This window comes from Chanodichthys erythropterus, chromosome 24 (genome assembly GCF_024489055.1).
Source record: "Chanodichthys erythropterus isolate Z2021 chromosome 24, ASM2448905v1, whole genome shotgun sequence".
NCBI lineage: Eukaryota > Metazoa > Chordata > Actinopteri > Cypriniformes > Xenocyprididae > Chanodichthys > Chanodichthys erythropterus.
Window position 1 is genome coordinate 19,984,704 of NC_090244.1, and position 26,938 is coordinate 20,011,641.

Genomic DNA, 26,938 nt, shown 5'->3' on the forward strand with positions numbered 1-26,938 from the left:
TATATGTTTTTTTTATTACCAATTAACACTGCTTTTGTCATTTTTTTTACAAGATGAACAAAACTTGACACCAAAAAAGTCATTCGGTTTAACCAAAATTTCGGTTTTACCGAATGATGATATTTTCAAACAATGCTAACAGGCTGATATCTAGAAAGGACAATCAATCATTTTATATATTTAGTACATGTTTTTAAAACATTACAATATTTTCCATGTTTTATAGCGGTTGCACCGAATGACCTGATGTTTCGGGACATGCGTATGAACAAGTGAAAACATGAATTTTTCAAATAGGTAAAAGGGAGTTAGTAACTTTGCTTCACGACCATGTGGTCCTTTGCAGGTGTCTGAATGATGTCACATCCTGTCACGATATTGACCACATGACTTGATCCAAAATGGTCCCTTTATATTGGTTACGCCGAATGACATCAATGAAATTCATTTTTCCGGACACATAATTTTAATACCATTTTGCACTATGTTAATATATGATGTTATAAAATCATGCCAGAATAAAAAAATATATACATTTATTACATTTTAAGATATTTTATTCACAAATTAAATTACTATATTGGCCTTTGGACGGTTAAACCAAATGACCTTTTGACACTTCAAATTATTTAAAATACCTTTATATGTAGCAAAATATCATTAAAACCTTTTGGATTCAATAAAAGAGATCTAGTTGTACTACCTTACATACTTTGGATGTCATATTTTTGTTTTTTATTATTATTAAGGCCTTTGGACAAGAAAAATTGTCACGTCATTGACCCGTTTTCACAAAGTAACAGAAGCATTTTGTTGCATATAAAATAAAAAAATGTATTTGAGATTGTGTCCGTAACAAGATAAATTATTCATACATAAAATCTATGATAGCTTTATTTTATTTTGTTTATTTCACATTGCATAGCAGTTTTGCGTTTTCAAGTTTACGCATGTTATTAATTTCTACACAATCCAAATATGTATGTTTTGTTATATGTACAATTTATGTAATATGTATGTCATTTGTTTTATTTTAGGTGTGGTATCTAGAACATTTTTAAGTGATTAAAAACAAAAAGTTTCTTTCAGTTTATGTCGCCCCATCGCATTGACCCAGAATGAAATGTTCTGATTAGAGCGGCACTTTAGTCTCGATTCAAAGACCCACGCAATCTCATTCCTAAATGTCAATAATTCGGCTCTATTAAACCTTTGACAAGTACGATCACAGTGAACATTCAGATCTGTGTTATTGCTGCCACTGAGCCAGAGCGAGCTGTTGTCTTGTTTAGATCCTTATTTCTGTGTTACAAATATTCATATTCTTTCACAGAATTACTGGGATAAAAGTTTATAGCTCAGATATAAACACTACTGTGTCTACTGTGGCGATCAAAATAGAGCAAATTGCCTTTTGAAAGTATCAACTACATTGTTACACCAGTAGATGGGGACAAATGTATTTGTCATTGAATCATTCATTCAGGAGATTTGTTAAAAAAACACGCTGATTCATCCAGTAATGAAACAAGTGAAGTATTTATGAGTGAGTCATTGAATCATCAAAACTACATTCTAAGTTTTGTTTACATCTTTGTTTAATTTTAGGTGTGGTATCTAGAACATTTTTAAGTGAAACAATCACAAGTACAATTTTCTTTTGATTAATATCACCCCAATTTGACACCAGATTTGCTGTGTGATATTATCCACAAAACGTTCACTGTCAGGAACTGATCGCATATGCACAGATTTCCATAGAAAGCACAAGGTCATGGCCATTCCAGGACACTCTGTTTGTACAGTTTCACCCCACCAGCATATCAGTAGCTTTGTTTCCATCTCCCATAACTGTCAGTAGGGAAAGTGAGAGCACAGTCACGTCATGTTTGTGGAGTGACTCACATCTGAAGCATGTACAGAATGATACAGAGGATATATTCTCAAGGTTTGATGTCAGTTTAAGCTTTATTTAAACTAAGCTAATAATAGAAACATGCCAAAATGACAGCTCATTAGTTATCTCGAAACTATGGTAAATGCAAAACAATCATACTATTTAAAGGATAAGTTCACTTTAAAGATTTACTCACCCTCAAGCCATCCTGTATATGACTTTCTTCTTTCTGATGAACATAATCAGAGTTATATTAAAGGGGTGGTTCAATGGATTTCACTTTTTTAACTTTAGTTAGTGTGTAATGTTGCTGCTTGAGCATAAACAGTATCTGCAAAGTTAGATATTGTCTTTTAAAGTTATGGCAGTTTATTGCCTACAAAAACGACCGGTTTGGACTACAACAAGCTTCTTCCCGGGTTGGTGACATCATAAATCCTGCAAAACATGCCCCCGGGAACACGCAACAAAGTGGGCGAGGCCATGTGGCGCAGCATGTGGTAGCGGAGGAGTTGTGTACACCGAACGCGAGCAGAACCAATTATAATCTGTGATATTTCCTACACTGGATGTGGCGCTGAAGACAGCTTCCAGAATCTATACGAGTTCAATGCTGGATTTACACAAAGACTTTTACTGAAAGATGAAGCAGTTCCCACTTTAAAAACAGAAGCTGCTGTTTATTGGCTTCAATCTGTAAGTACGTTTTATTGTTTGTACATGTATTTTAAACGTAATGTTATAGTTCTGATGCTATTTTGGGTTGCATCAAGGACATATACAAAGAGCAACTTGTTTTTGCTTCGCTAGCCAGTTAGCTAAGTTCTGGTGCAACAAACACCAACAAACTTCTCTGTTCATAGACAAACAGTTGTTCTTGCTATAAATTAAACGCTACCTTTACAAAAATGCGACTACTCAGTCATGTATTCGGCTACAGTAAAGCTTTAATCAGGATAAAACTGTATATTGAAAGCTAACAAACATTAGTGACAGCATATCTAAACACTTTGACACAAATACTAAATGAAATACCATTCATAAACGTCTTTTAAAAGCCGCGTTTGGAGAGGTTCTGCTTGACCCTCTTCATCTGGGTCTGATTCGGCTCAATTTGATACAGCAATATAGACGCCATTATTTACATTTCCAGCTTAGCGCGTAACTACGAATGGTAAGGGCCGTGGCGTTTCTGGACGCTTCAGCGAATCATGATACAGTGGGCCAGCTACCAACCTGCCAACCAATCTGAGCACACTGCGTATTTCAGAGGGAGTGGCTTAATAGAAGCAGGAAGTCTAACGAGCCGTTCATATGACAGTGGAAACAGAGGTGTAGAATAAACGTAAAATATATGAAAAATACAGAGTTTTCAAAAAAATAAGCATTAAGACATGTTAAACTGTGCCCAAAAAACACAATCAAGCCTAGAAAAGAAACACTTTAATATCATAAATGTAATCCACACGGCTCCAGGGGTTAATAAAGGCCTTCTGATGTGAAGCGATGTCAGACGGCTTACGAACTTATGAAAATGTTGCGTCAGTTGAATACAGAAGGCGTAGGACGTAGTGTAAACGTTTTGAACTGTGAGACGAGTTACACTTTCTTCCTAGTTTGAATACGGAAGGTGGTCTGGCGGAAGCTTGATATTTTACTTTCTAACTTGTTGATTATGGATATTTTTCTTACACAATCCCATCATTTTACTTCAGAAGGCCTTTATTAACCCCTGGAGACATGTGGAGAACGTTTATGATGGATGGATGCACTTTCTTGAGCTTCATACTCGTTGGCCCCGTTTCTGCCATTATGAAGCTTGGAGACATCAGGCTTTGCTCATTTAAATTTTTAAAATATGTAACAAAATATTTCCTTAAGTATTATATTTATATTTTATTTTATTATATTATATTTTTATTTATATTTTATATTTTGTCATGTTGTTATAGAGTATGCATGCTCATAGAGATTTAATATTTTAATAGTATTATTATATTTAAAAAAAGTTTGAATTTTGATTCATGAGACATTTAATGCAAATATATGCATCTCTTTAGAGTTAATTCACCAGCATTTAGACTCAAATTGGTTTATGGAAAAAGTTCTAAAATGGTGTAAAATGGCACAACACCATAGCTGCATTTATTTAATCAAAAATACAGTAAAAACAGTAATATTGTGACATATTATTGCAATTTAAAATGAACGTTTTCTGTTTTAATATATTTAATCAAATGTAATGCATTCCTGTGATGTAAAGCTGAATTTTCAGCATCTTTACTCCAGTCTTCAGTGTCACGTGATCCTTCAGAAATCATTCTAATATGCTGATTTGATGCTCGAGAAACTGATTAGTTTTTGTGGAAACCTAATACTTTTTTTCAGGATTCTTTAATGAATAGAAAGTTCAGAAGAACAGCATTTATTTGAAAAAGATATCTTTTGTAATAATGTAAAAACCTGTCACTGTTGATCAATTTAACGCTCAATCCAACTATTAATTTCTTTCCAAAAACCACTGACCCAACACTTTTGAGCGATAGTGTTATTTTACACGTCTTTGCCACTTACAAATATCCCATCCAACATCTCACACCTTGTTTGTTGTGATCATACAGCAGATATTACAGAGATCGTGTAGTCTAGCACACTCACTGGTGGGCTGCCACGTGGGCGGATGGTTGTAGTTGCAAACTTCAGGGGGCATTTGCAGAGCTGGCAGTCTCAGTGCAGGGGCAAGACATCCAATGTGTGGGCTATTATTAGCATGTGCTGGCACTCGGGCTTCCTGACCGGAACAGTGTGGTGGTGTGCGTGTGGACTGCCCAAAATATTCATGCTTTCTGTTGTATCGTGCATGTTTTTCCTAACAAAAGGTAGTTGACTGAGGAGAAATTGGATTATGGAAAAATAAATTTGGTATCTAATTACGATCTTCTATTGTAATGCTCTTGGTCTTTTGTTTTTTATCACAGTGAGTGGGAAATTATATGTTACTAAGTGTTAAATGTGTTGGTAGTCAGCCCATGTTATTTTAATCTAAGATTTATAAGCTAGATTTTTACATTTTTGTGAAAATCTAATGCCCTTGGTCGATTTTATCTATAGAACGAGACCTTAGTAGACCGAAGTTATGTATTTTTAAGATGCTCAGTTGCAGTTTAAAGTGTTAAATAATATTGCAGTACATTTGTGCTCTTTCATTTATTTTAAGTTTTTAAATTTAGCACTAAAGTGTGACATCCTCATGGTAAACTTTGTGAGATTAATGGTGTGCTTTTCAAATAAAGAATCTCTCAGAGATTCAGCAGTTATTTTATGCTTAGCTTTGTTGTTGTTTTTGTTTTTTATCTTCTCTATCCCTTTCCTGTGCTGAGGTTTGTCTGCTGGCTGTGACAATTGTTTTTAGCTTTTGCTTGCTTGCTTTTTACCTGACATTGTCAGTGGAGCATGCTCTTTCCTGCTGATCTGAGATCAGGCGCTCTCCTTATTATTATGTTTAGAAGCAGGGGATGTAAGAGATATTTGTCTTAGATCAGCATGCAACTTTTGACATTCGCAGCGGTCACTGGAAATCAGTGTGTCCTATTTGCTTGTGACACAGGACCCGCAAATCAAAGCAGACAATACTCAAAAGACTGCTTAGAAAGAATTATTATGCATTATTATTCATTTAAGGCTTCTTTATTAGGCATTATATCATTATTTGAGGTATAATGCCAACCTTGAAGACTGAGGGACCTTGGAGCCGTGCTGGGAGTTTGCTTGTGCTCAATCTTTGGAACAGGAATTAGAACACCCCTAACCATAAATAATAAACTGTCAACATGTAACTTGTCCCACAACATTTGTACTATAGGCATGAATTATATGTATACTTTATGCCTTCTACCAAAACATTCTAGAACGCATTAGTAGTCATAAAATAATGGTGCCGTATTTTTCATTCACTGGCATAAAAAAAAAAAAAAGTAACGCTGCATTTACATTACGTTGTAATGTATCTTTAAAGCTGCATTCAAAATTAAGGCCACAATTACAAGAAATGAAGTCTCAGAATTATGAGATATTAAGCCACAATTACAAGGTTTTAAGTCACAATTGTGAAATTTAAAGTCACATTCCGAAATATAAAGCCACAACTACAAGTAATGAAGTCACATTGGTGAAATTTAAAGTCATAATTGTGAAATTTAAAGTCATGTTCTGAGATAAAATGCCACAACTACAAGGAATTAAGTCACAATTGTGAAATTTAAAGTCATTTTCTGAGATATAAAGCCAAAAATTACAAGGAATTAAGTTACAATTGTGAAATTTAAAGTCATTTTCTGAGATATAAAGCCACAATTACAAGAAATTAAGTTACAATTGTGAAATTTAAAGTCATTTTCTGAGATATAAAGCCACAATTACAAGGAATTAAGTCACAAGTGAGAGATTTAAAGTCAGAATCATGAGATATAAAGTCATGTTCTGATATTTAAAGTCACATTCTGAGATACTGTAAAAGTCCACAATTACAAAAAATGTCACAATTCTGAGGTAAAAGTCATGATAAATCAAGTTCTAAGATATAGTCACATTCTGAGATATAAAGCCACAGTTACAAGGAATTAAGTCCCAGAATTATGATATATTAAATCACATTCTGAGACATTAAGCCACAATTACAAGGTTTTAAGTCACAATTGTGAATTTTAAAGTCACATTCTGAAATATAAAGCCACAACTACAAGTAATGAAGTCACATTGGTAAAATTTAAAGTCAGAATCGTTAAAGTCATGTTCTGAGATATAAAGCCAAAATGACAAGGAATTAAGTCACAAGTGAGAAATTTAAAGTCATGTTCTGAGATATAAAGCCACAACTACAAGGCATTAAGTCACAATTGTGAAATTTAAAGTCGCATTCTGAAATATAAAGCCACAATTACAAGAAATTAAGTTGTAATTATGAGATTTAAAGTGCCATTCTGAGATATAGAACTACAATTACAAGAAATTAAGTAGCAAATATGGGATTTTAAAGTCACATTCTGAGATATAAAGCCACAATTACAAGAAATAAAGTAGCAATTATGAGATTTAAAGTCATATTATGAGATATAAAGCCACAATTATAAGATTTGAAGTCCTAATTGTAAGATTTAAAGTCACATTCTGAGATAAAAAGCCACAATTACAAGAAATGTTGCAATTGTAAGATAAAAGTCATGACAAATCAAGTTCCAAGATATAAAGTCACAATTCTGGGTCACTGTTATGAAAATAAAGTCAGTTACCAATTTTTTTGTTTTACTCTAATACTCAAACAAGCTTCCATGCCAAAGAATCTTGCAGCCTATCATTTTCTTCTTCCATTCCTGCTGTAGTGAGTGTGAATCAGCTGTGCTGTATGATGAAACCATATAACCATGCCATTATCAGAACCTAAAGAGCAGGTTTAAAAGCTTTGGCTTCACTTGAGAGATTGTTATTACTGCTCTTGGAAATATCATATGTATGCTGTGTGATTAAGTTATTTTACAGATTTTTTTTTTTTTTTCTTTGTTAAGGCTGTAAGTTTCCTTTTTAAAAATTATGCCTATCAAGGAACATAATGGCTTTGATCAAGCTATTGCAGGAAGATTCAGACAGATCTATTTTTCACTGGCTCATGCCAATAATGATTTTTACAATCGACAGTAATGCCTTTCCCGCTACTACGTGTTGGATTACTAATATGGTGTTGTTTTTGAGTCTTTGTCAAATCGGCGATCAGTTCTGGTGAAGAGTTGTGGCTTCGTTCTTTGTTTTTGTTTGTCCTTTAGTTATTCTTTAAAAGCCAAGACCCTCGCTGAAGTTTGCTGAAGTTTACTGAGGTCAGTAACGTGATGACGTTAATGCTACCGTGAGTGAGGTTGATTTATGTGGAGGCTTGAAGGCGCTTGTGGTACAGCTTTGTGCTCCTTGATTGCTTTTTCTAAAAGTGATTTCCTCAGAGACCGACTTGATGCCTCCTCAAAGTCTTGGTGCTGGAGACTCACCGCCAGAGTTCAGCTTCTAGTGAAGCCATTCTAGTGATGCTTGGCCACTCCATCTGCTGCCTTGTGTTTTTAATCAGTGCTTTGCAAATCATGGATAATTGAGTTTATATACAGATCCTGCCCTTATTCAAGCTAAAATAGGAATTCAATAGGAAGACAAAAAAATACTCTTAAAAATAAGATGCATAAAATGCATGGTTCCATTTATTCCATGTATATAACAAATTGTTGTACAATAATAGTGTAATTTCAAATTATAAGGCAACATTACATGTATTCTTTACAAAGACAATCCCAGAATTCCAAAAGAATTCGCTATTTATTCATAACAAATATTTTCACTGAAATTGTCGCAATGCGACGATTATTAAAATTCTGACAGATACCAATAAGCCAATAACTATTTTAATTTTATAGGTGATAACAGATTTATATATATATATATATATATATTAAATATATTATATATATATATATATATATTAAATATATTATATATATATATATATATATATATTAAATATATTATATATATATATATATTAAAATAAAATATACAAATAATATATATAATTAATATATATATATATATATATATATATATATATTAAAATAAAATATACAAATAATATATATAATATATATATATATATATATATATATATATATATATATATATATATATATATATATAAATATTTGTAAAACATGCAAATTTTGTACTAAAGTATTTTAATTTTATATCCTACAACCGATAAATATATTAAAATATTTTGTAAAAAATTTAAATATTTATAAAAATATTGTAGTTCTGTGCAACATTTTGATTTTATAGTCAACAACAGATAATTATATTAAAATATTTTATAAATGTCATAATTCTGTATCATTTCATTTTAAAAATAGATACAAACATTCATTTAAAAATGGTTATTATTCATGAATATTCATAGACATTCATGGATATTAATTTTGAGATTTGCTAAGTTACATTTAACAGTGTTAATAAACTATTTGTTTTATTGTTTTTTTTACTTTTACCGTCATCTATCACTCACTTAATCTAAATGTACAGATTGGAAATATGAGCATCAAATACATTTATTTTTTTTATTTATTGGTCTGTTTTTTCCTGTTTCTTCATGTAATCACAGACAGACTCAGTGATGGTGAGATCTGAGATGGTGATATGTATATATATAATATGTAGTGCGTTCCCTTTTTATTTAATTTAAATTTGTGGCATTTAATAAAAATGCACCCATTATTTTTTTGGTTTTGTACTTTTTAGAGTATCACGCAGTTATTAGCGCCATGTGCTAATGACCTGTCGCATGAAAAGCACGTTTGTGTGGGGTACATGAAAAACATGCCTCTGAAGAACAGTTTGAATCACTTTTAAAGCTCTGTTTCGGTTAGGACAGCAAGGTCTGTTTCGACAGCAGCGCACCTAGCCAGAGTTTAGAATAGTTTTCTTTCCTGTTCATTTTTCTCCCGAAGCAAGAGCGGAGCGAGAGAATCAGTGTTTGACCGAGAGGCGAGTATGACAGCACATTTCTCCAATTCACAATCGATCAGGTTCATGGTGTAATTCAGCCCTCTCCGGTCGCCCGTGTGCGGGGGTTCAATCTGTCTCTCCTGCATCTCACGTAGTGCTGATACTGATGTCTCCATAAACCTGTCCACTCCAGCACACACATTTCCTCCTTGCTCTTTCCTCTGTACGGTGTATGCGTGTGGGGTTAGCAAAAGTGCAAACTAGCATTCACATTTGGAAATGTATTTGTGTACATTATCATGCGGTACTGAATATTTGAACATCGTTTGTTTTCTTTAAAGCTCTAGTCAGGCATGTATGCTCGTAGTCAAAGATGAATGTCAGCAAACTAAAGTGTTTTGGCACAAATTATGTTTGGTTTTACAGCAGCAGCCAGACATTTTAAAGTCAAGTCACCTTTATTTACATAGTGCTTTTTACAATGTAGATTGTGTCAAAGCAGCTTTGCAGTGATAACTGGTACATAATTTTGGCTGCACAGCAGCTCTTAAAGAAAATGGTGTCAATGCAGGCAGATCAAAGCACTGTTGAATATCAAATGTCAAGTCAAATGTCAAGTGTCCCCAACCAAGCAAGCCAAAGGCGACAGCGGCAAGGAACCCAAACTCCAACAGGTGTTAAGAAAGAGAAAAAAACCTTGGAAGAAACCAGGCTTTTGTTCTCCTCTGGCGAACAGTGCTTTGTTACGATTCAGGTTGCTATCATAAGTCTGATAGGATCGCAACATTTGAAGTATTTATTTCAGTTTCATCCAGTTGAGGATTGTATTCATCACGCTGGTATGGACGGTCTGTTGAGGAACTGTGGCACTGGCTGTCGTGTTGATAATGTCTTCACAATGGATAATCTAGTTCAGTGTTTCCCAAACTTTTTTTCTGGGGACCCACATTTTAAATTCGATAAATTCTTGTGACCCAATAAACATTAGGCCCATATAGTTCATATATCACAAAGAGAATTTATGCATTAACAAAATATGTATGACCATTTTTAAGGTCAGTTAAGCTTCCACTTAACTATTTAAAAGAGATACAGATATTTGACAAAGCACAATTAGTTGACAGGGCATCTCATTGTTTTCATATTCTCATCATTACAGTGTCAAGCTGGCCTCCCTCGGGGACGGTATTTTGGCTGTTGGCAGTGTTAGCCTGGTCTTTAGCTGTTTTTTTCTTCTTAATTAGCTAAGCATCCATTTTTATGGCTGGTTGCCGAGTGCAGAGCGCAGCTAAAGAACAAAAAAAAATAATAAATAAACGGAAGAAAACGATGATCTCCCTCGTGCGGTTAATTCTTGAACTACACATATAGCGGGCGAGAGCCGTGAGGGAACGGCGCGAGGCCGGTGGCTCGAGTGTTAATGAGCTTCACCTGGGAGGCGCACCGGCCTTGAGTCCCTCACGTAGGAGCTCCGGGAGCATAAAAGGAGGAGCGACTGCAGTGAAGGATGAGAGAGGGCCAGGCCTGGACTTAACGTTATGTTTTATTATGTTTGTGTGGCCGGCAGACGTCCGCGAGGGTCTGCCGGAATTACTTTCGTTTTGTTCTTTGTTTATTTTGGTATTAAAGTTATGTTGAACGTTCACCGGTTCCCGCCTCCTTCTTCCAGTATCTACGAACTGTGTTACAAGCACACTGAAAAATAGTGCTCGACTTGGCGACCCATACAAAATCTCCCGTGACCCACTTGTGGGTCGGGACCCCGCCTTTGGGAATGACTGATCTATTCGACTCGATCTCTGCTGATACTTCAGGGCTGCGTTGTGGTTGTGTCAAGGCGCAGGTCCTCGGTCTCATCTGGATACGGCCCGGATCCGGTTGACTACAGTAAACCTCGGGATAAACAGAAAGACTAATATTAGCGTAGATGCCATTCTTTTTCTGATGTAACGAGTACATCTGGTGTTATAGGAAGTGTTCCCAGTTCCGGCTGACCTAATTTATGCAGCCTAATAATCCTTGAATGGATTTGAAAATATAAATTGATAATGTGTTATGTGTTTGCCAGGTTAAAGAGATGTGTTTAGTCTAGATTTAAATGGCTAGTTCACCCAAAAATGAAAATTCTGTCATTTATTACTCACCCTCATGTCGATCCACACCCGTAAGACCTTCTTTCATCTTCAGAACACAAATTAAGATGTTTTAGTTGAAATCTGATGGCTCCGTGAGGCCTCCATAGGGAGCAATGACATTTCCTCTCTCAAGATCCATAAAGGTACTAAAAACATATTTAAAGCGGTTCATGTGATTCACTATTAATATTATAAAGCGACGAGAATATATGTTTTTAAATGTTTTTAGTACCTTTATGGATCTTGAGAGAGTCATTGTCATTGCTCCCTATGAAGGCCTCACGGAGCCATTGGATTTTCAACTAAAATATCTTAATTTGTGTTCTGAAGATTAACGAAGGTCTTACGGGTGTGGAACGACATGAGGGTGAGTAATGAATGACAGAAATTTCATTTTTGGATGAACTAACCCTTTAAACTGACAGAGTGTGTCTGCTTCGCGAACAATGCTAGGAAGATTGTTCCAGAGTTTAGGTGCCAAATAGGAGAAGGATCTACCGCCTGCGGTTGATTTTGATATTCTAGGTATTATCAGCTGGCCTGAATTCTGAGATCGCAATAGACGTGAAGGACTATAATGCTTTAAGAGCTCGCTCAGGTCCTGGGGAGCTAAACCATTTAGTGCTTTGTAAGTAATTAGCAAGATTTTAAAATCTATACGATGTTTAAAGAGACTATTATGATTTAGGATTGTTTCCACATCCAATGACAACACAATTTTTTTGTCCTATTTATAAATGTATTACAAAAATGCTAAAAATACAATAATAATAATAATAATAATAATAATAAATATAGCTGCAAGCAGCAATACAGGGCCAAGCCCTGAAGGGGTTGTAGCGCAATGCGGAGCAAGAAGAGCAAAAACAGAAGAATATAAACGTACATGAAAACAGCTGGTTCAGATGTACAGGTGGGAATGAACTCAAAATGAGCAGAAGTTCAGATGAGAACGAACACAGAATGAACAAAAACACACCTATGTTTAATCTGCTAATCTAAAGATCAGTACAACGCTTACCCTTAATAAAGGAATTGAAATGACACAACATTATAAACAATTTTATAAAGTTATCTCACACGGGACTCAAACCCACAGTCTCTGGGTCAGGCGTCTGTCACTCATCTTGTTAAGCCACTGGGAAGACGTGCGTTTACCCAAATGTCAAACTTCCATAGTTAAAGTGAGAATCAGCTCAAAAAGAAGAATTTTTGTAGAAATGCACCGCATGATATAATAAGTTCAGATTAGATCATTCTCAGAAAGGCTCAATGTCTGGAACAGAAGCAACTTTTACAATTAACCAATTAGCATGCTAAGCTAACAAGCATAAGACAACAAACACAAGAAAGGTCACATTCGGAGACGAATATCTCTGGAGCGTTAGCAAATATCAAATTTCCGGCAAAATTTGAAGGAGGAATAGTGAAAAAAACGGAATACTGTACTTTTCAAAATGGCATCTACTGTAAGGGGTGGAGTCTTACTTTAAACATCAGTTTCAGTTAATGACTTTTGGCCCTCCAAAACTATTTCGGGCCGAAACACAAAATCTTTTTGGTTTTTTGTTTTGTTGCCGTTTTTGGCTGAATATATTTGATTGACAATTTCAGTCCATCACTAGTTTTTTTTTTTGTTTGTTGTTGTTTTCTCAATGTCATTGACCTGCCTACACGTGCCCTAATGTTTAGCCCTCACTTCTAGTTTGACTGACACCTCTGTGGCCTGAGCCAGCAAGGGCATGTCCCATTCTCATATGACCCATGATCCGGCTCCACTGTGACCTCGGCAGGATTAGGTGGAGGGAAGGTGAAAGAGATCCAGTCACGCTCCATAGCTCCACTCTGGAACTGGAAACTGCCAATGTCCTTCATACACAGCAGCTTTTTGTGCTGAAGTTTGGGTTGAACTTTCCCACCTCGGACTCGTTCATCCATTTCTCTGATATAGGTCAGGTTTGAGTCTGACTAGCTGCTGCTCGCTCAGCATAAAATAACAACCTCCAGCCATTGCCATGTTTCACCAGCGCTCCTGGTCCCGACGGTCTCGCACTTTGTTTACACTGCCCTTCCAGACTGCTGGCTAGTACACTAATGCAGCTGAAGCCAGAACTGCAACACCAAATTTTATTTCACGGCACAATGATACTGATGTTCAAGGAGATTGACCACTTTTAGAAATGGGTGAGAACAGTAAGTGTCCAGTGTCCATGTATGTTTCAGGTACACTTAATATTGATACATTAATTATAGTTAAATATAGTTAAATATATAAATATACTTGCACTATCAAGAAAACATTATTTTGTTAGTGCTGTCAATCAATTTAAAAAATGGATTAATCACTATTAACAGAAAAATGTTGATTGACTACAATATTAAACATTAAAAATTACATACTTAACATTAAAGTTTTAATATATTTTTGCATTGTAATACTTTCACATTGAATTGCCAAGTGAAATGAAGGCCAGTATCACTGATACCAAAACTGATACTGATGTCTCTTTTTTTTCCTTAATTTTAGCCATTAATTATAGGAAGCTATCAATTTTAACATTTTAATAGGCTTTAAAAAATGTAACAATTTAAAACAATTTTCACATAAACCCATTGTAATAAATTCATTTAGCTGTGCCTTAAATATATCAGGGCTCAACACTAAGGGTTATTTTCTTACTGGCCCAGTCAGACCGGTTCAGATTTTTACCTGCCCTGCCAAAATGCTTAAAAAAAGGTTATTGTTTTCGTTGTTTTTGACCCATGTTGCCTTGTTTCAGGTGTTTGTTCAATACCAATACAGATTTAAATTCTTTTTTTGCTTCTTATTGCGCTTGAATGGTTTAATAGCACTTAATTAATGATCATATGATGTAACGCTATGGATGCTAGGGGAAAAAAAAGGATGCAGTGTTAATTGCGTTAACTATTTTTTACGCGTTAAACTGAAAATTAATCGCAAAATTAACACTTTAATTTTCGACAGCCCTAATTTTTACATTAATAATGTATTTATTGTTCTATTTATTAAAACGAGGTTTTATCATCATTTTTGCATTTATTCCAAAACAGTAACAGTCCACTTTAGGAAGTCTGCTAGCTATAAGTAACTATAAGCAACTACATGTCAACTAACTCTCATTAAATTACTAGTAGACTCGGGTTAGTAGAATAAGTTGACATGTACTTGCAAAGTTACTTATAGTCAGTAGAATGTCAGATGGAGGATCATCAAAATAAAGTGTTAGCAGATATTAAGCAGACCATCTAACAATACTCTGACTGCTAGCTGACATGTAGTTGAAAAGTTATTGCACTTATAGTTAGTAGAATTATGTGGAATAAAGTGGACTATCAAAGTGTTACCTTCTTTTAAATAGTCAACTTATTTTTGGTTCATCAGCCATCGGATCATAAGCTCAGGGTGGTCACTGACAAGAAGAGAATAGAAAAAAACTAGTAAAAATCTACCTAGCAGCAACTTAGCAATTCCTTGGCAACCATCCAGAACACCCTAGCAGTGCCCTAGCGACCAACCATTTGCTTGTGTTGTAGCATAAAAATGTCTGTTAAAATGGCTAAAAATTTAACAACTACCTTGTTATGCCCTAGCAACCACCTAGAATACCATAGCGACACTTAAGCAAATACCAACCTCTTTGTGACCGCTCAGAGCACTTTAGAAATTGCCTAGCAATGCCCTGGCAACCACCCTAATGGCCTGCTAGCAACACCTTGGCAACCATCTCTAGCAATGCCATCCAGAACACCCTAGCAGTCACCTAGCAACACCTAAGCAACCATCTAGACCATCCTGTCAGTGCCCTACCAACAAACCATTTACTTGTGATGTAGCATAAAAATGTCTGTTAAAATGGCTAAATATAAATGTATCAATGTAACAACCAGCTAGTTTTGCCCTAGCAACCACCTAGAATACCATAGCCATACCCAAACAAATACCATCCGCTTAGTAACCACTCAGAACACTTTAGAAATTGCCTAGCAATGCCCTGGCAACCACCCTAATGGCCTGCTAGCAACACCTTGGCAACCATCCCTAGCAATGCCATACAGAACACCCTAGCAGTCACCTAGCAACACCATAGCAACCATCTAGACCATCCTGTCAGTGCCCTAGCAACAAACCATTTACTTGTGATGTAGCATACAAATGTCTGTTAAAATGGCTAAATATAAATGTATCAATGTAACAACCAGGTAGTTTTGCCCTAGCAACCACCTAGAATACCATAGCCATGCCCAAACAAATACCAACCGCTTAGTAACCGCTCAGAGCACTTTAGAAATTGCCTAGCAATGCCCTGGCAACCACCCAGAACACCATAGTGGCCTGCTAGCAACAACGTGGCAACCAGCCCTAGCAATGACATCCAGAACACCCTAGCAGTCACCTAGCAACACCTTAGCAACCATCCAGACCTCCCTGTCAGTGCCCTAGCAACCAACCAATTGCTTGTGATGTTTTACACAGGCAAGCATCACTGACTTTATATTGAGAAAATGTACAAATCTATTAACAATATTATTGTTATTGTACTTATTTATTTTTGTGTGTAGTAAAATAGTAATTTAAATGAATTGTTGTGCAAAAAAATGTCACAATGTTAGGGGTCAACCTGTACCACAATGTGTAATCTCAACATAAAATGTTATCAAATTATAATGAAGTGCAATATGTGCTGATTAGAGCTCAGTGTTGTCGAGCCATCAGGGGACTTGGAGTTTGCACTTTTAGGCGGGCGTAAAGTTACAGAGTGCTACGGTTGTATTATTAGACACCAGTGCACAGCCAGGCACACAGATTCCATGTCTGATCTGCCCTTCCTGCTCGAACCGCACAAGGGCGAAGCCCAAAGCATGCAAATATAGTCCATCTGATCAAATGAAGGCACAGCCATGCTGTTAAGCAATCATCTTTTTGGCTGTGTCTGATAAGTGGAGTCTGTACTCTCCAGATGGTGTGTGTGTGTCTATGGATGCAACTCAGAGAGCCACAGGATGAGGTCAGTCTGGCCACACTGATCAGTCTTTCCTATTCTGCCAAGATCAGAATCCGCTCCCAAGAGAAGGAGCCCAGGACGCACAGTATGGGCTTGGAGCTCAGTCTGGAAAAAAGTGCGCAAATGCTCAAGTTCCAACATTTCAGCAAAAAAAGAGAGTGATAAAAGAGAGCGTAACTGGTGCCAAAATAGTGCCAAAATAGTATTGAATTTTAATGAATTTCTTGATTACGTTTTTGACTCGCAGCGGCAAAAACCTGGGAGATGTTTGGAATGGAATACTAGCGTACTTCAACTGTAAACTAGTGTTGTTAAAGAGTTAGTTCACCCTCATGTCGTTCCAAATCCACAAGACCTTCATTCATCTTCAGAGCACGAATAAGATATTTTTGATTAAAATCTGATGGCTCAGTGAGTCCTCCATTGACAGCAAGATAATTAACACTTTCAATGCCCAGAAAGCTACTAAAGACATATTTAAAACAGTTCATGTGACTACAGTGTTTCAATCTTAGGGCCTGTTTACACTTGGTCACTTCATGTGTTTTCTCTGATTGGATAGCTGTCTTATTCATAAAAACGATTGCATTTACACTTGCTATAACGTGTTATTTAGCCTATAAACTTAAATTTACATAATGTGGTTTCGACAACCAGATTCATTTTGACCTGTTCAGTTTTGACTGGAATGTGTCCCAGACCACCTCCTGAAGTGGTTTGTGCGCTTTGGATTTATATCCGTCTCGAATGCGTTTCGGAATGTTATGAACCGATGAGAACACTTTTTGTGCGCCAAAAAAACAAAATAACGAATTTTCAACAATATCTAGTGATAGACGATTTCAAAACACTGTTTTGAAGCTTTACGAATCTTGTTTCGAATCAGTGGTTCAGACCGCATATCAAACTGCCAAAGTCACTCCCCCCAGTGGTGAACTATTGAAATTTCGAAACATTATGACGTAACAAAGCCTTGTTTACTGAAGTAAATCTTTGAAGCTCCATGAAGCAGTGTTTTGAAATCGCACATCACTAGATATTTTTGAAAAGTCGTTATTTTGTTTTTTTGGCAGACAAAAAGTATTGTCAACGCTTCATAACATTAAGATTGAGCCACTGTAGTCAAATGAACTGTTTTAAATTTGTCTGTAGTACTTTTCTGGGCATCTGAAAGTATTAATTATCTTGCTGGCAATAGAGGCCTCACTGAGCCATTGGATTTCATCAATCCGATGTAGGACATTTCATGTCCTACAACAGGTTTACATGCATGCAAGGTCAAAAAACACTTTTGTTTTCTCATAATATACATTTAATTTAACCTGAGTTTTCAATCTGTAGTAAACGATTCATTTGAAGCAGTTCAGAGAATCAGTCTCTCTAAACCCCTCCTTTCCATGAGCCAACACTGCTCTGACTGGTCAGATGGCCCAACCCTTTGTGATTGGTCTACTGCGTGCACTGCGCGCCCATTGCTATAACTGAATGACAGCTATTCAAGTCATTGTACAAATGTGAATAACTGATGATAATGCTTTTTGTAAACAAAAGTCGTGCTCCATCCTTGATCATTACTCCAAGAAAGACAAGCTGCATTAATCGACACATTTTTAGACAATATTGGACCCACATCTGAATAGCAGAACGTGAGTTAGCTGGTTAGCAGGAGACATACAGACTAGGGTTACACAACATAACATACAAAACTACCAATTTTGAACGATCGCTAGAAAATATAAACACAGATTATTAATCATACTTACAGGTTGAGATTCAGAGGAGCAAGCTGGTCCAAATAAACTGGGCACTGATCCATATTTAAAGACCAAGCGTTTTGTGAATCCTGCGTTAAACTCCCCGAGGTTTGAGAAGCATTTGTCAGTAAAATGACGGGAATACAACAAAAGATTGTACTGCTGTGGTATTGTTGAATTTTCTCTGGCATCTGCGCACGCAATAAGTGGGCGGGCAATATGCTATTGCAGTGGTTCCCAAACTTTTTAGCTTGGAGTACCCCCTGAAGGGATTACCATCCCTCTCTTCCACTTCGACTGCAGTCACGCCATTACTATTAAGGGACAATTTTTGCCCCCTAAATTTATTTTTTCAGTGCATGTTTTTTTCCTTTATGAATAACTTTATAAAATAAATAATGTTTTAAATAAAAAATGTTCAATAGAGAAATATGCAATGATGGTAAAACTAAGTAAAATGTTTAAATATTAAACTAGTACCGCCAGTAGGTGGCAGCAAGTGACTGTTTATTATGACTGAGTCTTCGAGTCATTCATTCAGTAACGAATGCCTGTGAATGAATCATTGAATCATTGACTCTCTCAATTCGTTCAAAGCTGCAGAATTGTTCGCGAAACAGTCGTGTGTTGTAGTTTCGTCAGAACTATTATTTCATTGCAAAAGAGAGTAAATGCTGACAGTACTGTGTTTAAAATGTACGTTTTGTTTTTTGACCTGTTGTATAATAATGTCACGTTTGCAGTCGTGTGGATATTTGGGAACAATTGCGTTCTTGCTCGTTATCATCATTAAATACAAGAACTCATACAAGGTATGTTTTTGTATCAAAGAAAGTTTGAGTCTTAAATCGAAATTAATCCATTATCTGTATCTATATTTGTTCTTCATGCAAATATAAGTGCTAAATCTCTACTTTTACAAAGTTGTCGAGAATGACAGTAATTTAGCGCGATTTAAGGCAGCAGATTCTGCACGCAATCTATCATATGCTGCTTGTGTGGATAGAGTCATTTTTGACTGCAAATGATGAGGTAATTTCATTAAATGTACTGGATTTACAACATTTTGGCAGTTAGAAATACATGCTTGATTTTAATATTATTTTAAGGTAGAATTAAATGAACTACTCAGCATTTTGTTCACGTACCCCCTTTTGTCACCTCACATACCCCCAGGGGTACACGTACCCCAGTTTGGGAACCACTGACTTAGAGCTATGTTACACACCACATGAAAGGCAATTTTCAAAAATCCATAATAGGGGCACTTTAATTTGTGTTCCGAAGATGAACGAAGGTCTTACAGGTGTAGAACAACATGAGGTTGAGTAATTAATGACAAAATTTTCATTTTTGTGTGAACTAACCCTTTAAAAGTACCAATTCTGTATCACATTTTTAAAATTTCAGTACCGACTTGGCATCAAAGTCTGTACTTTAGACATCACTACTGTATCCTGCCTATTATTTTTTAAAAATAGTGAAATAGTATGTAGCAAGAAATGTTCTACCTGCTGTTTCCAAAAAGCATCTATGATGGCCATTCACACAGGCTACACAGAAGTATCAAGTATCTCATTAAATTACAGTAGTGCCTTTGAGATGAATGGATGCTGAATAGCATTCAGCTGGGATTATAGACCACCTTGGCAAACTCTAGTTGTATACTGAACTTAGTAGGTCTTTACATATTGCAGTCCTTGTAGGAGTAGTATGGTAGAATGCTATTCCAAACACTCCTGGTTCCTTATAGAACGGATAGAGAGCATTGATGTTGTTCTTGATGATAAATTGATGAGTCCACCTCTGAGGTCACGCCCAGATCTGAGATCAGCTCGTGGCATTGGAATAGCAGTAGATGATGTGAGAGTCAGGAAAGGGAGAGTGAGAGGAATACAGAAAAAGCAGGAGGGAATAAGACCCCTCAACAGGGCAATTCAATTAGTCTGCTTTTAGAGGAGCGAGGAAAAGAGAGAGATAGTGAGAAAATGTGATTAATCAAAGTGAGTCACACTCATAAGAGCATCCACTGAAAGGTTTACTGCCTAACAAAATTTGAAAAACACAATTAAACTGAAGGCTATAAGCAATTGCAACTAATCAAGTGATTTTTTGGCAGCTCCTTTACATAAAATGAAAGTGAGTGGGGCCTGGGGATGTCAGCTTAAAAATGACAAAAAAAAGGTGCCATTAAAGTAGTCCGTACGACTCATAGTGATGTTTTCCATGTCTCCTGAAGTCATATGATGGCTATATGTGAGGAACAGACTGACAGATGCTCAAAAATATATAATTTGGTCTCATTTGTTAAAAGGTGCCCTAGAACCAGTTTTTACAAGATGTAATATAAGTCTAAGTTGTCCCCTGAATGTGTCTGTGAAGTTTCCGCTCAAAATACCCCATAGATTTTTTTTTAATACATTTTTTTAACTGCCTATTTTGGGGCATAATTAACTATGCACCGATTCAGGCTGCGGCCCCTTTAATTCCTCACGCTCCCTGACGATGGTAACTTTAACCACATTTAACAGTACATTAGCAACATGCTAACAAAACATTTAGAAAGACAATTTACAAATATCACTAAAAATATCATGTAATCATGGATCATGTCAGTTATTATCGCTCCATCTGCCATTTTTTGCTATTGTTCTTGCTTGCTTACCTGTCTGATGATTCAGCTGTGCACAGATCCAGACGTTAATACTGGCTTGTCTAATGCCTTAAACATGGGCTGGCTTATGCAAATATTGGGGGCGTACATATTAATGATCCTGACTGTTATGTAAATTAAATTTTTGATTCTAGGGCACCTTTAATGAGTTTAGGGTTATTGTAGTTATTAGCATGATTTAAGAACAGTAGATGCTAACTTGAACGTAGATTTGCAAAAGTACATTTTATTGTAAAAGCAGAAAGTAAACTTGTACATACTGTACATGTAGAAATAGAAATAACCTTGCATGTAAAAGTAAACTTGTACGAATGTGTAGAAGTAAACTTACAAGTAGAAGCAAACTTGTATGTAAAATACATACAAGTACATATTTATGTACAAATAAAGGTAACTTGTAAGAAATAAATCTACTTCTACATATAAGTTTGCCTCTACTTGTACATAAGTTTATTTATACTTTTTCATACAAGTTGCTTTTACATAAGTTTACTTGTATGTAGATGTAAACTTGTAAGAATGTGTACAAGTTTACACCTGTTTTTTTACAAGTTTACTTCTACACATTGTTTCTACTTCTACTGAACGTTCATACATGTTTACTTCTGTTTTTACATACAAGTTCACTTCTGCTTGTAAACGTGTATGTACAGAAGCAAACTTGTATGTAAAAATAGATGAACATACAAATTTTGCTTCTATTTGCACATAACATTAGTTCTACTTTTACATACGATTAGAAATACACTTTTATATAGTTCAACAATGTGTCAAAGTTTACATGATCTGCCTTTTACATACAAGTTTGCTTCTACACATTCATACAAGTTCACTTTTACGTACAAATTTATTTCTATCTTTACTTCTAAATGTTCATACATGTTTACTTCTGCTTTTACATACAAGTTTACTTCTACTTGTAAAAGTAGACAAATGTATGTGGGTCATTGACAAATAAGGTTTTTAAAAGTGTAAAAAAAGAACATAATGGAGATTTATTAAGTGTTAACAATGAGATAATGTGGTTTTTATAATCAATTAACACCTCTTTTGTCATTTTTTACAAGATGGACAAAATTTGTCACAAAAAAGTAATTTGGTTTAACCAAAATATCGGTTTTACCGAATGACACTTTTGATTATACCAAATGGCGATATTTTCAAACAATGCAAACAGGCTGATATCAAGCTAGCTAACAAAAGGACTATCAAACATTTTTATATTTAGTTCAAGTTTTTAAAATATTACAACATTTTCCATGTTTTATAGCGGTTGTACCGAATGACCTGATGTTTCGGGACATGCGTATGAGCAAGTGAAAACATGAATTTTTCAAATAGTTAAAAGAGACTTAGTTACTTTTCTTCATGACCATGTGGTCCTTTGCAGGTGTCTGAATGATGTCACATCCTGTCACATGATATTGACCACATGGCTTGATCCAAAATGGTCCCTTTATATTGGTTACTCTGAATGACATCAATGTAATTCATTTTTCCGGACATTCTTTCTCATAACGACTTCTACGCATAATTTTAATACCATTTTGCACAATGTTGATATATGATGAATATAAAATCATGCCAGAATAAAAAAATACATACATTTATTACATTTTAAGATATTATAATCACAAATGAAATGGCTGTATTGGCCTTTGGACAGTTAAACCGAATGACCTTTTGACACTTCAAAATCTTTAAAATACCTTTATATGTAGCAAAATATAATTAAAACCTTTTGGATTCAATAAAAGAGATCTAGTTGTGCTACCTTACATACTTGGGAAGTCATGTCTTTGTTTTTTATTATTATTAAATCCTTTGGACAAAAAAAAAAAGACCCGTCACATCATTGATCCATGTACAAATAGAAGCAAACTTGAATGTAAAACTAAATAAACATACAAGTTTGGTTCTATTTGACAATACAAGTTTGCCAAGTCTACCCGTACATACAAGTTTACTTCTGCATACAGGCTTGCTTCGACATTTCATTTACATACGAGCAGAAATAGAAGTAAACTTGTATGTAGAACTAAACTTGGGTTTTCATACCTGCCTTCTGTGTTGTTGGCAAATATGTGTGAAAGTTGTCTTCAGCTGTCTCATGTTTGTGGTTTTGTAGTTTAGAAATGGTTCTCTTTTCTTCTCTTTCTCTCTCGTCACTGTATTTTATCTACAGGTCTAACTGGCTAAAGCCGTGCTGCGGGAGGAGAGCAGCGCTCTGGCAGGTGTGTTTGCTGAGTGCCGGCTTCAACTGTTTCCTGGTGGCCTGTGTCATCTTGGTGGTGGTCTTACTGACTCTGGAACTGCTCATCGATACTAAGCTTCTACAATGTGAGTATTAGAGGGAGTTTGGGATCTCTTTAGAAGCCGCTCTGTGCTCAGAACGAGGATTTACCATCTAGTAGTTAGCACACATCAAACATGGGCACTTACTGTATAATGGATTCAGATTTGGACTACACTGATCATGCCGTTTCGATTCATTAGGAGGAAATACCGGAGCTAAAAAGAGTAATTCATACAGGAATCAGACTACATTAGTCAAGCTCAATGTCATGTATTAGGATTTCAGGTTACTGTGATCCACTGTATGTGTAGATTTAGTAAAATAAGAACCGGCTCCTAAGAGTCATTCGTTCAGGAACCGGACAACACTGTGTGTTTTTGATTCCCTAAACAGAAAAGGCTCATGAGAGAATCCTGTGTTTGGGATTCAGACCACACTAATTGGGCTGTACGTTTTTGATTCATTAGGAAGAAATAGTTCATAATAGTGTTTTGTTTGGAAATTGGAAAAAAGAAAATGACTAAAGCTGTATGTCACTTGTCTGGGATTCGAATTACTGTAGTCACACTGTATGTTTTGATTCACTAAAAAGAATTGACTGACAAGATTCATTTGTTCAGGAATCGGACTACACTGGCTGCTATGTACTTTTTTTTTTTTTTTATTGACTAAAAAGAAAAGGCTTATAAGAATCATTTGTATGGGATTCAGACTACAATGGTCGCACTGTAAGTTTTTGAAAAACTAGGAAGAAATAGCTCATAAAAGTAATAAATTCAGGAATCAGAGTACACTGGTCAAGCTGAATGGCATTTGTTTGGGATTCAGTCTACACCAGGGGTGGAGAACGTTGATCCTGCAGGGCCATTGTCCTGCAGAGTTTAACTCCAACCCTAATTTAACACACCTGAAGCTAATCAAGGTGTTCAGGATTACTGTTTTCTTTAGGATTGGAGCTCTGCAGGACAGTGTCCTTCCAGGATCAACGTTCCTCACCCCTGGTGTAGACTGTATGTTTTTGATTCACTAAGAGTCTCATAAGAGTCATTAGTTTAGAATAGAATCATAAATATTTTAAAAAATATTCAGTCGGTTCATAACTGGTTCGCATTTCCTAATAAATAACATGCATTTTATATTTTGTAATATAATCTTGACAATTGAAAAGTGTGCAGTATATAGTAAACAAACACTATCTCTCATAACTATACATTAGGGGTGTAATTCTATATCCATTCGTCCCAAACCGTCACGGTACGGACGTCACGATTCGGTGCATACAGTAAGACGACGAATACAGTCAGTCACAGGTGATCCACACTCCAATCCGGAAAGGGGCGCGTGCGGTAATGCAATGCTGTTTGCTAACCGCCACAACAGGAAAAAGAGCAGAAGAGGAAGAATAGGCTATCTATGCAAAGATGTGTTTCAGCCACGGAAAGACATCAATAAAACAGCTTGAGAATAATATCTCACGTAGCGTTACATTAACCTCAGGCAAGTCATTTAGTGTCCACAGCATGTTAGTTCACTTGAGAAATGTACTCTAGAGGGGAGCATTTCACTGAATATATGCACTATATTCACTGTTTAATAAAAAAGAAGAAAAAAGAAGCAATTTTATGTTTAGTCATCCCCCCCCCACCCCCCACCCCCACGCCCACCGTACCAAATAGTGACTTCAATACCGAGGTGCGTAACGAACCGCTACGTTTGTGCACTGTTAAACCCCTACTATACATCTGTAATTGTTGATCTGATCTCTGCTGAGATTATTCTGAATAAACACGTTGTGAAATGACATTTGCTTAGCTGCTATTTGCCTGGACATTTTCATTTCTCACAAGAGCCTATTGTAAATCTGAAAGGAGATCCCCATTCATGCTATGGTGGAAAATCTTGGCTCAGCGTGCAGATGAGTGCGCACTAAAGAGAGAAATGTGAGAGATGACAGAAGCATAAGTCACCCTATATCTCTCTGTCTTCTCTGGCCTTTACAAAGTCCTGATAGACAGATGGAGGGGGGAGACGGATGGGAGCGGAGAGAGAGCAGTGAAGAAGTGCAGGACAGCGACCGGCCGGCGAGATTAATGGAAGGAGGGATTGAGGGAGATGAATGGGCTGATGGACAGATCAGTGAACAGAGCAAACTAAGACATATGGGCCGGGAGAGCAGGCGGGTGATAACTGAATGCAGTAGATCTCTTGACCGTAATGGAGCGGATAAATAGACAGATGCAGGACGCGCATTGGGTGGAATATCAAATCACAAATGCCTAATGCTTTCAGTTCAGGCGGCTGCCATAATAAGATTGAGCAGTGACTGTCCTCAGCTTGCGACACGGATGCGGCGCGTGTAGGGAATTTGGCTTCCCACTCGAAAAGTCCCTGTAAGGAGGAGTAGTTTCATAAGAGAATAATTCTAAAGAATACATGTCCCTTTTTTTTTTTTTTTAAGTAGATTACACAATTATCTGAGGTTTTAATGTGTAATCTAAACATACATCAATATTTTTTTTTTTTTTTTTTTTTTCTGTGAAAATGTCTGTTATAGTCTTCAGTAACTTCAGTGATTCGTAAACAGAATCATTTATGCAAAAGCTGTGTTTCTTTATTGGTAAAGAAAATAGTAAGAAGACTGGAAATTATGGCGAAAGAGAGTAGAACAGTTATTAGGGCATGACGCATGACGTTATATCACGCAATTCTGACTTTATTACTCACAAATCTGACTTTATATGATGCAATTCTGACTTTATTACTCACAATTCTGACTTTATAACTCACAATTCTGACTTTATATCACGCAATTCTGACTTTATATCATGCAATTCTGACTTTATTACTCACAATTCTGACTTTATATCATGCAATTCTGACTTTATATCATGCAATTCTGACTTTATATCATGCAATTCTGACTTTATTACTCACAATTCTGACTTTATATCATGCAATTCTGACTTTATATCATGCAATTCTGACTTTATATGATGCAATTCTGACTTTATTACTCACAATTCTGACTTTATAACTCACAATTCTGACTTTATATCACGCAATTCTGACTTTATATCATGCAATTCTGACTTTATTACTCACAATTCTGACTTTATATCATGCAATTCTGACTTTATATCATGCAATTCTGACTTTATATCATGCAATTCTGACTTTATTACTCACAATTCTGACTTTATATCATGCAATTCTGACTTTATATCATGCAATTCTGACTTTATATCATGCAATTCTGACTTTATTACTCACAATTCTGACTTTATATGATGCAATTCTGACTTTATTACTCACAAGTCTGACTTTATATCACGCAATTCTGACTTTATTACTCACAATTCTGACTTTATATCGCGCAATTCTGACTTTATATGATGCAATTCTGACTTTATATCATGCAATTCTGACTTTATATCTCGCAATTCTGACTTTATTACTCACAATTCTGACTTTATATCATGCAATTCTGACTTTATATCTCGCAATTCTGACTTTATATCATGCATTTCTGACTTTATTACTCACAATTCTGACTTTATATCACGCAACAGAGAGCTGCACGGGTCCGATTTTGTAAATCCGCACCCGCCCGTACCCGCAGTGCTTAAAA

At 35.9% G+C, this 26,938-nt stretch overlaps 1 protein-coding gene across 1 annotated transcript in view; it reads left to right on the forward strand.

The window, feature by feature from the left end:
• The window catches only part of tmem266 (transmembrane protein 266), a 96,060-nt gene that overhangs the window by 34,299 nt on the left and 34,823 nt on the right, over positions 1–26,938 (forward strand). Inside the window, exon 4 of the mRNA XM_067379796.1 lies at positions 23,200–23,354. Coding sequence (XP_067235897.1) covers positions 23,200–23,354 — 155 coding nt within the window. The remainder of the gene's footprint in view (positions 1–23,199; positions 23,355–26,938) is intronic.